A 15,564-nucleotide genomic window follows, 5' to 3' on the forward strand; every position below is an offset into this window, starting at 1 on the left:
ACACCAGGGCACAGTGCTGGCAAAGGGAGCACAGGATGCCAGGATCAGCAGGGCTGGAGGAGCCTCCAGGATCCCCCAGTGCCACCCTGTCCCCAAGGGCCACATCCAGCCTGTGCTGAGCACTGCCCCAGACAGTGACTGCAAACCTCCCTGGGCAGCTCATCCCAATCCTGACCACTCTGGGAGGGAAAAATTGTTTCCACTCTCCAATCTGACCCTCCTCTGGTGTAATTTAGGGCCATTTTCTCTTGTCCTTTCCCTTGGGACATGGCAGAAGACTGGGAATACACTAGGAGCTGATGGAGCCACTTCCTGGGGAGTGATGAGAGAGGAAGGAGATGACAGGACTTTGGTCAGTGCCCACTGTGCTCTCCCTACCCTCAATGAAGAAATTCATAGAATTGCAGAATCCCAGACTTGTTTGGGCTGGGAGGGAGCTTAAATCCCACCCATCCCAGCCCTGCCATGGCAGGGACACCTCCCACTGTCCCATTGCTCCAGCCCCAGTGTCCAGCCTGGAACTGAACATTCCAGGGATCCAGGGACAGCTGCTCTGGGCACCCTGTGCCAGCCCTGCCCACCGTGCCAGGGAACAATTCCTGCCCCATTCCCACCCAGCCCTGCCCTCTGGCACTGGGAGCCATTCCCCCTTGTCCTGGCATTCCTGACACTCCTGTCTCTCCAAGAAGGGAAAGGAGAGAGGCTGGAATTCACCCCAAATTTCTTGCTGCAGGTTCATGACATGAACAGTGAGTGTGGCACAAGATTTACACAATGGGGAAATGTCCTCACAACAAACAAGAAGGAACAAATGGTGTTGTTTATCCATTATTTCAACTTTCCTCCCAAATACCATTTTTCTGAGGTTGTTGACTGAAAGGGGACATTCCTGTAGCTGTGCTTGACTGTTTTAAACAACAGCTGAACATTCCTTTGGAACCAGACAGGAGAACCCCAGACCAAGGCTTTCAAGGGTGCAGCTTAAATTTAAGAGCACAAGTTACACTGAGAGGTAAAATGTGACAAAAGGAGGTGTCAGGATAGTGAAGTCCATTCACAGACACACCTGTTCATGCTACAAGCCACTGTCTGTGTTTCTGCACCAAAACTGCCCTGATAATCCACCCAAATTCAATATAAACCTGTATTTAGGCACCCAACTTAAATCCTGTTTTATTGCTGGAAACAATTACCAGCTCAGATCAACCACTTTTTTTTTTCTTACTTGAATACAGACAAAGTTTGAAAGATTTAAGGTTATTTATCATTTTCACCTCACTTTTTCACGTTTCAGTAATCACCCAAGACCCAGAGCTGCAATCCTAATTAAGGGCAATTCCATGACTCACAAAGGGAGGATGAACTTCCAAGGCAAATCTTGATTATACCAAAAAAACCCCAGAAACCAGGGAAGGAGTTTCCCAGATATTCCCAGATATTGTTGCCCTCACAGAAAAACCAAGGTTCATGTGCTTCTGTAAAGCTGCTCCTCATTTTCCACCCTGAGTTAAATCAAGGCCCCAGTGACAGCACTGGAATTCCTGAACAGGGGAGACAAATTCTTTCCTTAAAAACACACATAAATCAAACTCTTCATAAATTCTACGTTCTTCCTGGGGTGGTGAAGATTTCCCCCCCAAAGCACAGGTGAGCCCAAGTGCAGAACAAAACCATTTATTGCACATTGAGATTTCATGGACCTGGCTGGAGATCAAGCATTTTGCTGCAATGTTTTTTTATGGGATGAAAGAGAGAAAAAAAAACAAAAGAGGCTTTAAAAAGGCACTTGGAAAAAAAAAACCCACTGGAATTCCCATTCTACAGCTTGGCACTGATCCCATTTAGCACAGGAGTAAAGGATTTTTTGAATTTCTGGTCTTGTCAAGCTCTTCCTTCCAGGCCTCTCCTCAGAGGCCAAACAGAGCAAAAAAATGGAGTGAGGAGCTCACTCATGATGCTGTGACTGGTCAAAGAAATTAAGGACAAAGTTGTCTCAAAACAACTAATTGTAATTAAGCATTCCAACAGAGCTCTAGTCAATAATTACCTGATGTACAAGAACCTGGCAGCACTCACATTTCCAGATGTGACAACAACTCCCAAAGCTACTCCCACAGCAGCAGAAGTGCAGAAAATGGATGTGTCTGATCCACATCCACATGCATCCTGTGTTAACTTGAATTCCACATGTTCTAAAGGGAAAACTGGAGGCTTAGGTGGGTTAAAGCCCCTAAATCAGGATCTGTGGTGTAAAGGACACAGGAATTTCTGTGGTCTGGACTGATTTCCTGGGTGCCAGCACTTCACACCAGGCTTCTCTGAAATGCAGCTCCAAATTTTGGATGCTCAATTTGTAACATCTGAAGCTTAATTTCTCAAAAGTAATAACTATGAGAATTTTCAATTACAGCCAGTCAGAATGTAGTATGTTAAACCAAGAGCTCCAACCAAGCAGTCAGTACACAGAGAGAAATATGTGAAGTTAACCTTGATTTCTTAAGGTCACTGAGACAAAGAAATTAATTTCTTTCTGTTTACAGTGACAGTGTTCTTGTCACAGGTTGTGGGCATCATGAGGTTTCAACACACTTCTGAGAGCACAAGAGGGAATTTAGGTGGCAACCACAGCAACCCAGAGGAACAGCTCTGAGAGACAGAATCCTCCAAACCCAAACCTAAAGAATGAGATTTCACAGCTGAGATCTTATAAAATTAATTACACAACTTACACAAGGCTTTGCTCAGATTTCTTTTTTCTTCTTGACTGCATCTAAAATCTATTTCATGAGCCCAAAACCTTACAAAATGGCAATATATCATCAACATCATCATATTATCATATTATCATCATATCATTATCATCATTATTTCATTATCATCATAATTTAACTGTCATCATCATCCTTTCACACTACCAGCTGTGATTTCAGCCACAACATCCCAGTCGAATTATCAAATTTCAAAATATTTTTTTTGTTTTCTTTTGTTTTGTTTTACCTGAATTGGAGATTTTCCCACTGTCAGCTGTGCCTGCATTTCCTGGAGCCACAAACACGTGTTTGACACGAGGGGACTGGGCCAATTTCCAGGCCAGGGCGTGTTCCCTGCCGCCGCTGCCGATCACCAGCGCCCGCTCTGCCATGGCCCTGGGGAAAGCAGCACAAAGGAAAACAGCTGCCATTAGCTGGGGGAGGTGAGGAAAGCACTTCAGGGATCATGAAAAGCTGGAGAACTTCATCACATGTGATACACACTAAACCTCCAAGGTTGAACTGAGATTTCTCTCACTTATACAGAAATCTGGGAGAGAGAAAAAACCCTGATGAGTGACCAAGCTGGGAGCTGCAGCCTAGAGAATCACAGACTCCCAGAAAGGTTTGGGAGGGTTTAAACCCAAGAGAGCCCCTACTCACTGTGTGCTGTGTGTAGCAGGCTGAGGAGAGCAGGAGCCAGGAGCTCAGAGGCACAAAGAGAGCAGAGATTGGCAGCCCCTGGTTAAAATGTCCCTGGCCAGCATTCCCGCCCCACTGATGACCCTGCAGACAGCCAATGGACAGGGAACTCCAGCCATCCCAGCTGGGAACAGGGCACACAGGCTGCCCTGCAAATGCTCTAGCACTGACAGGCAAAAGCTTTGCAGGACAGGAGCAGCTCATCCTAAATATTCTAAACAGCAGAATAAGTTCTGTCCCATCCCAGGTATTATTTTCAGCTAAAAACTGATCATTAATCAGCTTGTGAACGTTGGATCTAAAAATGAGGATCTGCAGTTTTGCAATCAATAAAAATTAGTCTATGTAATCAACATGATAAATGAGGGGTGTGATGCAAATTATCATGGAATGGTTTGGGTTGGAGAGACCTCAAAGCTCATCCAGTGCCACCCCTGCCATGGCAGGGACACCTCCCACTGTCCCAGGCTGCTCCAGCCCCAGTGCCCTGCCTGGCCTTGGGCAGGGATGGGGAGTCCACAGCCTCTGTGAGCAACAATTCTTGGAGAATCCACCCTGCAAAGGTCAAAGTCCTTCTGATGCACCCACAGTATGAACAGAGAGTGTTTGGAGCTGGATGGGGCCATTCAAGAGATTTTAGAGGCAATGACTGAAAAGCTCTGAACACCTCATGGAAAGGAGAGGCTCAGAGCAATGAGACAAGGAAATAACTTCCAGCTCTGGCTTTCCCTGGAGACAACAACCACGAGGCCAGCAACAGATGGAATTAATAAAGGAGTTCACTCAGACAAGGTGGGATGGGGTATCCACTCCACTGTGCCACTGCAGTGAGCTCTGGAGAAGCCTTGGCCATTGTGCTGGCCAGGGGGGCACGGAGGAGCACAGCAGCAGCTGGGTGTGCACACAGAGCTGACACAGGTGGGGCTCACAGCACTGGAGAGCACAGCCCAACAGAGCACAGCACAGCACAGCTCTGCACAGCACAGCACAGCACAGCACAGCACAGCACTGCACAGCACAGCACAGCTCTGCACAGCTCTGCACAGCACAGCACAGCACAGCACTGCACAGCACTGCACAGCACAGCACAGCACAGCACAGCACAGCACTGCACAGCACAGCACAACAGAGCACAGCACAGCACAGCACTGCACAGCACAGCACAGCACAGCACTGCACAGCACAACAGAGCACAGCACAGCACAGCTCTGCACAGCACAGCACTGCACAGCACAGCACAGCATAGCTCTGCACAGCACAGCACAACAGAGCACAACAGAGCACAGCACAGCACAGCACTGCACAGCACAGCACAGCTCTGCACAGCACTGCACTGCACAGCACAACAGAGCACAACAGAGCACAGCACTGCACAGCACAGCTCTGCACAGCACAACAGAGCACAGCACAGCACAGCACAGCTCTGCACAGCACTGCACAGCACAGCTCTGCACAGCTGTGCACAGCTCAGCACAGCTCAGCACAGCTCTGCACAGCACAGCACAGCACAGCACAGCACAGCACAGCTCTGCACAGCACTGCACAGCACAGCACAGCACAGCACAGCACAGCACAACACTGCACAACACTGCACAGCTCTGCACAGCACAGCACAGCTCTGCACAGCACAGCTCTGCACAGCACAGCTCTGCACAGCTCTGCACAGCACATCACAGCACAGCTCTGCACATCACAGCACAGCACTGCACAGCCCAGCTCTGCACAGCACTGCACAGCTCTGCTCAGCACAGCTCTGCACAGCACTGCACAGCTCTGCTCAGCACAGCACAGCACAGCACAGCACTGCACTGCACAGCACTGCACAGCACATCACAGCACAGCACAGCTCTGCACAACACAGCCCAGCACAGCTCTGCACAGCACAGCACAGCACAGCACAGCACAGCACAGCACAGCACAGCTCTGCACAGCTCTGCACAGCACAGCACTGCACAACACTGCACAGCACAGCACTGCACAGCACAGCACAGCACAGCACTGCACAGCACTGCACAGCACAGCACTGCACAGCACGGCACAGCACAGCACGGCACTGCACAGCACTGCACAGCACAGCACAGCACTGCACAGCACTGCACAGCACAGCACAGCTCTGCACAGCACTGCACTGCACAGCTCTGCACAGCACAGCACTGCACAGCACAGCACAGCACAGCTCTGCACAGCACAGCACAGCACTGCACAGCACTGCACAGCACAGCACAGCACTGCACAGCACTGCACAGCACAGCACAGCACAGCACAGCACAGCTCTGCACAGCACTGCACAGCACAGCACAGCACTGCACAGCACTGCACAGCACAGCACAGCACAGCTCTGCACAGCACAGCACAGCACAGCTCTGCACAGCACAGCTCTGCACAGCACAACACTGCACAGCACAGCACTGCACAACTCTGCACAGCACAGCACAGCACAGCACAGCTCTGCACAGCACAGCACAGCACAGCACTGCACAGCACTGCACAACTCTGCACAGCACTGCACAGCACAGCACTGCACAACTCTGCACAGCACTGCACTGCACAGCTCTGCACAGCACAGCACAGCACTGCACAGCACAGCACTGCACTGCACTGCACAGCTCTGCACAGCACTGCACAGCACAGCACAGCACAGCTCTGCACAGCCCAGCTCTGCACAGCACTGCACAGCACAGCTCTGCACAGCTCTGCACAGCACAGCACAGCACAGCTCTGCACTGCCCAGCACTGCACAGCACAGCACAATACATCACTGCACAGAGTGTTCTCTGAGAGCTCTGCAGCCTCTGCTGGAGAGTCACTGCTCTGTGTGCTCTCCACATGTTTACTGATGGGAGAGTTCACCTGCACTGACAAAAGCCACTAGGATTCAGAAAACAGGAAAGAAAGACAGGATGGACGTAATTTGTAATTTAAACTAATTACGCATGTTCTTATTTGGAGCTAAAATAATTGTTTGGTTTGGGAGGGAGGGATCTCAAGGCTCATCCCATCCCATCCCCTGCCATGGCAGGGACACCTCCCACTGTCCCAGGCTGCTCCAGCCCCAGTGTCCAGCCTGGCCTTGGGCACTGCCAGGGATCCAGGGGCAGCCACAGCTGTGCCAACCCTGCCCACCCTGCCAGGGAACAATTCCTGCCCAAGATCCCACCCAGCCCTGACCTCTGGCACTGGGAGCCATTCCCTGTGTCCTGTCCCTCCATTCCCTGTGTGCTGTCCCTCCATTCCCTGTGTGCTGTCCCTCCCTGCCTTGTCCCCAGTCCCTCTCCAGCTCTCCTGGATCCCTTCAGGCCCTGCCAGGGGCTCTGAGTTTTCCCTGTAGCTTCTCCTGTCCAGGTGAGCACCCCCAGCTGTGCCAGCCTGGCTGCAGAGCAGAGTCTCTAAAGATCACCTTCCATTCTCCCATTGCTGGGGGCAGGAACAGAGCCCAGAGCAGAGTTTAGGACAAAAGGAGCCACGAGTGTCCCTGATGTCACCCCAGCACACACAACACACAGCCAGGGTCACTCTCCTGTCACTGACCCGCCGTGTTCAGTGCTCCAGGTGAGCTCAGAGCCCTTTGCAGGAGGAAAAGAGAGGATGACAGCACAAAATATATCTTAGAAAGGGAAAAAAGCCAAAACAAAACCCAGGAGATTTCTAAGGGAAAAACAAAAATAATCCACAGCTGATTTTCAGATAAGGCTGTGCCTTTCCCTCACATCAGCTGCTACAGCTTGACTTGACTAAAGCTGCCCTGATGAGGCAAAATATCTAGATTAGGAAAAACATCCCAACAAAATAAAGTCAAAATACACATGGATAGAAGGATAAAATACAGAAAATTAACTCTGAATTGTTTGCTATCAACTAAACACACCAGAGGTAACATTTAATGGTAATTTCATGCTAGGGGAGACCAACAGGTTTCTAATCCAGTGTTGGGCCAAATATAGATATTGCAAAGTTACAGGCATGTTTTAATTGTAAAACTCCAGGATTACTTGTAGAAAATAAAAAAGCTCAGGTTAGGCTAAAAATTATCAGTTATGGGATAGATGTTTGGACAATCGCATTATGCTCAACGCTTTTATATTACAAAATATAAAATTTTGTAATTTTATAGCAAGAGGAAGAGATAAAGGAATGAGGGATAAAACAAAGGGGTGAATTAGATAAGGACAGTAATATAATAGTAAGGTAGAAGAACATTTATTACATAGCAGGCAGCTGCTCCTTGAAGTTAAAGGAGCATTGCCAGTGGTGTCTAGAGCCAGTAGCCACTAAAAATTATTCTTTAAGGCAAATTTTATCAATAAAAAGTTGAACTATACACAACATGATTTTCTGAAAAAATCAATTTAAACCTTTTAAAATGTTAAAAAAAAAAAAGAAATTTAAAACTTTAAGCCAGGACGATTGAAACCCAAGAGAGCCCCTACTCACTGTGTGCTGTGTGTAGCAGGCTGAGGAGAGCAGGAGCCAGGAGCTCAGAGGCACAAAGAGAGCAGAGATTGGCAGCCCCTGGTTAAAATGTCCCTGGCCAGCATTCCCGCCCCACTGATGACCCTGCAGACAGCCAATGGACAGGGAACTCCAGCCATTCCAGCTGGGAATAGGGCACACAGGCTGCCCTGCAAATGCTCTAGCACTGACAGGCAAAAGCTTTGCAGGACAGGAGCAGCTCATCCTAAATATTCTAAACAGCAGAATAAGTTCTGTCCCATCCCAGTTATTACTTTCAGCTAAAAACTGATCATTAATCAGCTTGTGAACATTAGATCTAAAAATGAGGATCTGCAGTTTTGCAATCAATAAAAATTAGCCTATGTAATCATCAGTATGATGCAAATTATCATGGAATAGTTTGGGCTGGGGGAGATCTCATATCCCACCCAGAGCCACCCCTGCCATGGCAGGGACACCTCCCACTGTCCCAGGCCTCTCCAGCCCCAGTGTCCAGCCTGGAACTGGGCACTGCCAGGGGTCCAGGAGCAGCCACAGCTGCTCTGGGCACCCTGTGCCACCCCTGCCCACCCTGCCAGGAAGGAATTCCTGCCCAAAATCCCATCCATTTCTGCCCTCCTTCAGCTTAAGGCCCTTAAGAAATACACACTCCACTAAGCCCACACTGCTGATCAGCTCAGCCTGAAGATCAGTGACACTGTGGCCGCTTCCAGGGACCCACCACGATGGCAACTCACTCAGAGAGTCCCCTCCTACTCTTCCCTGAGGTAACATATTCTGGTACTACTGTCAGCTGAAAGAATCCATCACATAGAGGACAAAGCTTTCTATGGCAGCAGTAAATAGAATAAGCCATGTCCGATATTGTCAAATGAAATTTAATCATTTTGTATCAAAACGTGAGTGAAAATTTAGTTTCACACATTTGTTTTATTTGTGCATCCCACTGTGGTATCCTGGCAACTTTTATTTAGGAATGTGGCTTGAGAAGAAGTTGTGGTGGCAGTGTCAGTTTAGGAGGCTCAGATGTAGCCATGGCAGCCTCTGTTTTACACTGACACTCAAATATGTCATGGAGGCCTCTCTGCTGCCCAGCAGGACCTCACTTTAAAAATTAACATCCCAAGAGGCAACATGCCTTTTTATTTTTGTCACTAATCCAGCAATCAAAAATTTGTTCTCAAAAGACCTAAATTCACTCACCAGGTAGATATTTACTCCGTGGGGATTATCACACCCCAAGGATTTTTGGAAGACACATGTGAAATCCTTAAAGATTCTAAACCACAGGATGTCATTACCTTCTGCAACCACTGTCTGCTTTGGTAAAGGAGGAGGAGATGTTTGTTGAAAAGATGTTTTAAAATGAAGATAAGGGACATTTCAGGAAAGGGTCTCTTGTTAGATCCTTATATGAAGTGAGGACAGGAAAGATGAAACAAGTTAATTGCTCTGTGTATCCAGAAGGAGAGGAGGCAAGGACAGAGTGAAGACAAGGAGATTCCCAGAGTTTATCCCCAAGGAATCCAGGACAAAGGCAGCAGGGGAGAGCAGCAGCCTAGAGAACCTTTATCCTCTCTGCAGGAAGGCAGCTGGGGTCACCAACAAACCAGGGAACTCTTCCTCACCACCAGGGCCTGTGGAGCAGAGAAAATCAAGTGAGGGAGACAAACCCCACAGTGCTGAGAGCCTTCCCCATCCCCATTCCTGCACAGGGGAGGCTCCAAACACAGGGAGCAGTGACATGAGGCTACTCAGGTGCTGTCCCTTGTTCTGTCCCTTCCCAGGGACAGGAGCCACTGACCTTCCCAAACTTACCCTGTGCACACACCTGGGGGTTACACTCAGCTCCTTGGCTGCATTTATGAACACAACTCTGCAAGAAAACATAAAGCAATTTATTCCCAAGTGTGATGCAAGATACCTAAACATTCAATCTCAGCTGGGTGGAGTATTTTAATAAGGCAGTGCCTTATCACCTCACCTCAAACTACAGCAGGAAAGGTGAAACTACAATCGGATCTCTGCACTCCAGCATAAACAGCAAAGGCTCTGACTAAAGCTCACTGCTTCAAACAGTGTTTTTGGTTTTTTTTATTAAGCTACAGTGCTGTTGGTTTCCTTTCTGCTCCTCTGTATCTTTGTTTCCCAACACTGGGATTCAGGAAAACTGATGCAGGCATTCAAGTTTCTTTAGATCAAAGACATGGTCCTTGCCCAGAGTGTCTTAGCTCAGGGCCAGGTTGGACAGGGCTTGGAGCTACCTGGTCTAGTGGGGAGTGTCCCTCAACAAAACAAGGAGCTGGAAGTGAATTAGCTCTGAGGTCTATTCCAATGAACTCCTGCCCTTCTTAGAGCTGAGTCTGGAAAATGGCCCAGCAGTGACAGTACTTTCCAAACACTACAGACCCAAGCCCAGTGTCACTGTGAAGGTTCCAATCCACAGCCCCCAGCCCCTGGAGAGGAGCTCTCATCACTCAGCTTTAGATTAAAGGACAAGGTTCATTCTTCCTTTTGCAGGCAGGCAGAAGAAAAAAAAGAATTCTCATAGGAGGCAGGAAAAAGCCCAAATTGGGAAGGCTGTGCAGTTCCCACCCTGCTGAGGGCTGTGTGTTTCTGACCCCAGCAGTCTGAGCTGTTTATGAGTTTCAGGGTCATTTTCATAAACCTGTTATGGGATAAAGAAATCAAAACTTGCAACTTCATCCTCCCAACTCCAACCTTGAAACTTTCCCCTCTCAGCTTCAATTCCCTGCTAGGATCCACCTTCCCATCCTTCCCTCAGCTCCCAAACTCACCCACAGCCAGGCTGTGTGGCCCCAAACCCCCGTGGGCTGAACCCAGGAATTACCCTGTGGGTTAGTGTCTCCTCAGGAGCCCACTGCACATGCTGAGTGCTCCCAGAGCTCTGAGCAGCCTCCCCAGGGGATCTCTGCCAGCTGCTGGCCCCTGTTCAGGCTCAGATGTGCAAGCTGCAGGTTCAGCGACTGCAGGTGCACACGGGGCTGAGCTGCCCTCGCCTGGGCCAGCTCCCCATTGGTCCCACCAACCTCTCCCCCTCCAGGCTCTCCTTCCCTCTCCCTCCTGCCTGTGCCAAGGGAGTGCAGTCACTTGGATCAGGGAAACAATGCTGGAAAGCTGACACCACGATGGTAACCAGTGCAGCAAAGTACATGTGTCTATATGGAGAAATAAAGAACTAGTCCCAGCTTAGTGAGCTGAGCTGACTCCCTGAGGGAGGAAGGATCACCACAGCAGGGCAAGGGAAGCAGCAGCACAAGGCAGGCAGGGAGGGTGAAGGGAGCAGACCCAGCTGTGCCTTGGGACTATCCCCATGGATGGAGTGACCAGGATTGCATGTTTGCATCCCCATCCCCACCTCCTGCCCCAGCCTGTCCCTGGGAGAGGCACACCAGGGAACAGGGGCTGCCGAGGGGAAGACACCCAGACATCCACCTCTCTCTGCATTTTTCTGGCGGTTTCCAAAGGGAATTCTCCATGCCAAGTGTGCAGGCAGCTCTGAGGCACAACAAAAAACAGCCATGGCAACCAAATCTGCAAAATGGCCAAAATCCCACAGGGGAACTGCAGGTTTAGGTTGGAGCAGGATTAGGCTCATCCTGAAGGAAAAAAAAAAACCAGGCTTAAAAAACTTTTCATTCCTCGGACTTCAATACATGAAGAGCTGCTTAAGTAGCTTGGAAGCCTCCAGAATCTGGTGGCAATTATGATTTTTAGTTAGAGCTTTGGGTTAAATAATCTTTTTTTGTTCATGTGTTTTATTTAGGACAAATTCCTGGCTCTCACCTGGCCATATAGAATCATGAAAGGTTTGGGTTGGAAGGGAGTTTAAAGATCTCCCTTTCACATCCTGACACTCAGTATGGTGTAGAAAACAAAATAAAAGAAGTCATTATTATATGTGCATTTCCTGGTCCAAGCTGAAGCTCTGCAAGACAGGCTCCTTGTGTCCAGGTAAGATCCTGCAAATAGCTGGATTTGGCATTTTTCTAGGCAAAACAGTCCCTGAAGTTTTTGCTGCTAAAAGTAAAGAGGATCATAAACTTTGACAACCACCCTCATAGTACTAAATTTGACACCTCGAGTGATGTAGGATGCTGGAATTTCTCAATGTTTTGTACCATGATGAGGGGGAGAAACACCTTTGAAATGTGCTTTCTGTGTTACCCTTTCAGCAATACACATAAAACAGTGGCAAAAGTATTAACTCTGCTCATTAATCCTAATACCTACTGGATAAATTGAAAAAACGCTTAAAAAGTTGGTAAGCCCCAAACTTTACAAACAGCAGGGATAGAATCCAAGTGAACCAAAGTCCAGAACCAGAGAGGTTCGAAGTTTAATATTTACTTCAAGCAAATATTTCACCACTTTGGCCGTGAAGGCCAAGCCGTGAGGGGATTGCTGAGGGCCAAGCTGTGACGGGGATGTCACGAGGGCCACGCTGGGAGGGCCATGCCAGGAGAGGATTTGGCATGATGGGGATGCCATGAGGGCCATGCCAGGAGAGGATTTGGCATGATGGGGATGCCATGAGTGCCACACTGTGAGGGCCATGCCAGGAGAAGATTTGCCATGAAGGGGATGCCATGAGGGCCATGCCATGAGGGCCATTCCAGGAGAGGATCTGCCATGAAGGGAATGCCATGAAGGGGATGCCATGAGAGCCATGCCAGGAGAGGATTTGGCATGATGGGGATGCCATGAAGGCCACGCTGGGAGGGCCATGCGAGGAGATTTGCCATGAAGGGGATGCCGTGAGCGCCATGCCCCTGAGGGCCATGCCAGGAGAAGATCCATGAGGGCCGTACCATGAGAAGATCTGCCATGAAGGGAATGCCATGAGGGCCATGCCAGGAGAATATGTGCCATGAAGAGGATGCCATGAGGGCCATGCCAGGAGAAGATCTGCCATGAAGGGGATGCCATGAGTGCCATGCCCTGGGGGCACTGCTGTGAAGACCAAGCCATGAGGGGACTGCCATGAAGGGGATGCCATGAAGGGGGTACCATAAGGGTCAAGCTGTGAGGACATTTGCCATGAATGGGATGCCATGAGGGCTATGGTATGAGGGCCATGCCAGGAGAAGATCTGCCATGAAGGGAATGCCATGAGGGCACTGCTGTGAGGGCTATGCTGTGAGGACCAAGCCATGAGGGGACTGCCATGAAGGGAATGCCATGAGGGCACTGCTGTGAGGGCTATGCTATGAGGACCAAGCTATGAGGGGACTGCCATGAAGGGATGCCATGAGGGCACTGCTGTGAGGGCTATGCTGTGAGGACCAAGCCATGAGGGGACTGCCATGAAGGGATGCCATGAGGGCACTGCTGTGAGGGCTATGCTGTGAGGACCAAGCTATGAGGGGACTGCCATGAAGGGAATGCCATGAGGGCACTGCTGTGAGGGCTATGCTATGAGGACCAAGCCATGAGGGGACAGCCGTAAGTGGGATGCCATGAGGGAGGTGCCGTGAGGGCCGTGCCAAGAGAAGATTTGCCATGAAGGGGATGCCGTGAGCACCATGCCCTGAGGGTACTGCCGTGAGGACCAAGCCGCGAGGGAACTGCCATGAGGGCCAAGCCATGACGGGTACGCCATGAGGGGGTGCCGTGAGGGCCGAGCCGGAGGGAATCTGCCCCGAGGAGCGGCGATGCCGTGAGGGGTTCCCCGCCATGTCGCGGCGCGCGCACGGGCGCACATGGCCCCGGGCCGCCCCCCGCGCCCCCAGCCCGGCACGGGCAGCGCGGGGGCAGCGGCGGCCGCAAACCCCGAGCGAGCCGCGGCCCCTGCGCGGTGCCAGCGCGGCTCGGTGACTTACTGTGCTCCAGCGGGGATTGGAGAGCGGGAGGAATCCTCCGGCAGGCCCGGAACTACAGCGCCCAGCGAGCACCGCGGCAGCGGCGCGGGAGGAAGCGAGAGCGTGTCAGCAATGTCGCGACAGGGCAGCCGGCGTTCCCTTGGGCACACAAACTCCCCAAGGCTGCGACTGAGGCGGGTGGGGAAAGGGCGAGAGGCGCCCGAAAGATCTTAGTGATGTTTAAAGTTTATCCAGCAGTTGCCTCAGGACTGAGGGTGGTGGTCTGTGAGGGTTGTGCAAAACATTTTGTCTCTACATCCCTTGAAATGCCACCTAGGAGCAGCTCCTTAGTTTGTCCCACATTTGAACCTTCTGCTTTATGAAGAGTATTGAGCAACGTTTAGTCTAATTTAGCATTGCAATTGTGCTACAATACTGTTTATAAAACAAGATTCGATCCACAGTTTTCCTCCGTTCAAGAGCTATAATGTGAAAACATCACTGTTCTTTGTAAAATACCGTAGGAAATAAAGTTTAATGTTGGGGTTTTTTTTTTCATGTTTAAGTACCTTAGACTACTGCTTTGAAAGGGAAAAGTCACATGAATAAAGTCTCTAAGTAGGATTGATGATTGTTCCAGAACTCCTGTTACTGAAGTCCTGTAATTTTAGGAATTGAACATTATCAGTAACAATCACTGGTCTTGACAAGATCAAAGTAAAAATTTAATTAATCTGTAAACTACCTGACACTGAGGCTGAATAAAAGAGTAAAAAATAAGGAGAGTTTATTCATCAGATATGAAGAGAGCAAGAGTTATTTTCCTGTAGAGCTGTGGATCCTCATGTGTTTGAGGGGAGACTTTTTTGTAATTATCACATTACTTTTATTATAATAAGTCAGAAATATGCAGCACACACTAAAGACCTTCTCTGGCTTTTTGGGGGAACCTTCATGGTTTTTTTTTTTTTTTTTACATGCCTGGTTAAGACAAGGCCATTTGCATCAGCTGAATCTAAATATATCTGAAATTGTTCAAGCGAAACATTTTCAGTCTTTACTTTGATATCAAAAATTACATAGTGTTCTACCAGTAAGTCTAACATATATTAATGTGAGCATGGCATGAACAGGTAAAAGGACTTCTTGACTGGAACTACTTTATATTTTAAATGGAATAAATCAAGTGTGACATAAAAGCAAATTGATCCAAGTCTCTGATTCATTTTTTCCTCCAAAGTCAATATTAAGGTAGATGAGCAGGACTGAGTGAAGAATGATGCTGCTTTTAAGGGGTCTTGCAAGAGATTATTAAACAATATCGATGTTGAAAATTTTTAGACCCCAGCAGTAATTAAACAGTTTTAGTGGGGTTTTCGTAGAATCCCAGAATGGTTTGGGTTTGAAGGGACCTTAAAGACCATTTAGTGATTACCATGACCGACGATGCCACTCACCAGGTCAGGTTTGGAGGTATTTTAAATTTATCTCGGATCAAATAACTTCCCTAAATTACTACTACAGAAAATGTACATGGGGAGTCTTCCAGCCCTAGGATTACTCGGCTTTACAGCCTGTTTAAACACCCATCTAATTAAAATTTGATTTGATTAAGGCATCAGGGCAGCACTGAGGGGGTCCCTTGGGTGGCCGTACTCTGGACAAACTCATTTCGGTGCATTCCATCATCACCAGAAAAGCTCCGGCTTTCCAGGCGGGCAAAAGGCGCACTTTATTTATCCACCTCCCTTTGCTTTCCCCGCTTTGTTCCTTTAATTTTCGCGGCCCCGCTGCCAGCCCCCGGAGCACATGTGCGTGTCACCGCCGGGCGGAGGGGG

The 15,564-nt window shown here is 49.1% G+C and overlaps 2 protein-coding genes across 6 annotated transcripts in view; both read right to left on the reverse strand.

Moving 5' to 3' along the window:
- Positions 1-13,820, reverse strand: part of LOC306805035 (trifunctional purine biosynthetic protein adenosine-3) — a gene marked incomplete at its 3' end in the record, with an annotated part of 38,687 nt that extends 24,867 nt beyond the window's left edge. For 3 of the 4 annotated variants that reach the window (XM_079312328.1, XM_079312326.1, XM_079312329.1), the window contains exons 1-2: positions 3,414-3,569; positions 2,998-3,146 (exon numbers count right to left, since the gene is read on the reverse strand). In XM_079312328.1, the coding sequence (XP_079168454.1) occupies positions 2,998-3,142 (145 nt within the window). In that variant the 5' untranslated portion in view covers positions 3,143-3,146; positions 3,414-3,569. Of the gene's footprint in view, positions 1-2,997; positions 3,147-3,413; positions 3,570-9,471; positions 9,542-9,722; positions 9,781-13,747 lie in introns of those variants that run through there. The other variant, XM_079312327.1, reaches the window with a different exon arrangement.
- IFNAR2 (interferon alpha and beta receptor subunit 2) overlaps positions 1-15,564 on the reverse strand; it is an 844,054-nt gene that overhangs the window by 531,885 nt on the left and 296,605 nt on the right. The window contains exon 11 of one of the 2 annotated variants that reach the window (XR_013775120.1): positions 6,567-6,642. The exons of the other annotated variant lie outside the window; for it this stretch is intronic. The gene's annotated coding sequence lies outside the window, so the exon portion shown is untranslated. The remainder of the gene's footprint in view (positions 1-6,566; positions 6,643-15,564) is intronic. 2 annotated transcript variants of the gene reach the window in all.

Source organism: Erithacus rubecula (genome assembly GCF_903797595.1).
Source record: "Erithacus rubecula genome assembly, chromosome: 1".
NCBI classification, from domain to species: domain Eukaryota; kingdom Metazoa; phylum Chordata; class Aves; order Passeriformes; family Muscicapidae; genus Erithacus; species Erithacus rubecula.